Raw genomic sequence first — 1,273 nt, 5'->3', positions numbered from 1 at the left:
CCTTTTAATGGATAATCTTTCTCTTCTCTTCCTGTCTTCCTAATCTTTTATTTATCTTTTTGTCTTGTCTTCCTCCTCTATGTGCTTCTCCTATTCTAATATTCTTTCTCTTATGTCTCTTCCTTTTTATGTAATCCTTCTATTTATTTCTTACTACTCGCTCCCTGTTTCCCCTCCCCCACTTTTCTTGGTTTTCTCTCTCTCCCCAACCTCTCTGTCTCACTTTTCTCTCTCTTCCTTGTCACTAATTCTCTCTCTCTCTCTCTCTCTCTCTCTCTCTCTCTCTCTCATACTTCTTTTTTTTTTAACATGGTTTATTGCAGAGTTACATTTGGTGTTGTCAAGGTCCTAATAGTTACTTTCAAAATCTAAACTAAAGCAACTAGGTCTGAATCTAGTGCTATCTATAGCTAATTGGTAGTAGAAAATTTACATATTGACATACATATTGATTATAATTAGTGTTGTCGACACTACTGCTACATGTTGCTAATAATTATTATAGTCTCTTGCCGACGCCACCCATCTGTTGACCTCTCGCTTGAAGGCTTGTAGGGAGTCGCTGTGGCCAATGTCTGTGTTGCGCACCAGCTTGTTCCACAGGCGGCCATATCGGGGTAGGAAGGAGCGGAAGTGGTGTTCTGTCCTGGAGTAGGGGACGTCGACTTGTTGCTGTCTGAATGGGGCTGCCCTGGTAGTGTGTGTGGCCGGTGGGGGCGAAGGGAGTTGCAGGGTCACTAGGCGGGTATGTAGGATGTGAGCCTTGTGCATCACACACAGACCTGCCACATCCCTGCGCTCCTGGAGGGGTTGGAAGGGGGCAGGCTGATGTGGGGCTGCTTTGATTCGCACCAGTCGTTGAGCTCTAGCCTGGACATGGTCTAGGGTGGCCAGGTAGGAGGGAGGGCATGAAGACCAGACAAGTGGAGAATACTCCATGACAGAGCGAACTTGTGCCTTGTAAAGCGCCTCCACTCCCTTGGCGTCCAGCAGGTGAGATATTCAGCGGACACAGTTCAGTCTCCAGGCTGCATTCTTGGCCACTTTCCTGGCATGGATGGTGAATGAGAGGCCCGAATCATACTCTATTCCGAGGATGTTGATGGAGTCCTGTAGGGGAAGCTTTCTTTCCTCTAGCTGTACATCCAGTGGGGACAAGTCAGCTAAGTCCTGCATGTGGGAAATAAGCATGAGCTGTGTCTTGTCAGGGGCCTGGATGACTTGCCATCGCTTGCTCCAAGACACAGTGTTCTCTAGTGCCTGGTTGATGCGG

At 47.7% G+C, this 1,273-nt stretch overlaps 1 protein-coding gene across 1 annotated transcript; it reads right to left on the bottom strand.

Annotated features, from left to right (window-relative positions):
• Nucleotides 1-489: 489 nt before the first annotated feature.
• On the bottom strand, nucleotides 490-939 carry LOC145404412 (uncharacterized). The gene has a single exon (XM_080275927.1). It carries the CDS (start codon nucleotides 937-939, stop codon nucleotides 490-492), a length of 450 nt encoding a protein of 149 aa, XP_080132053.1.
• Between the last annotated feature and the right edge of the window lie 334 nt (nucleotides 940-1,273).

The sequence above is a fragment of the Coenobita brevimanus genome, chromosome 63 (genome assembly GCF_032717465.1).
Source record: "Coenobita brevimanus isolate Jiangsu-jjx chromosome 63, ASM3271746v2, whole genome shotgun sequence".
Lineage (NCBI taxonomy): Eukaryota > Metazoa > Arthropoda > Malacostraca > Decapoda > Coenobitidae > Coenobita > Coenobita brevimanus.
This window is presented reverse-complemented; position numbering and strand designations above follow the sequence as displayed.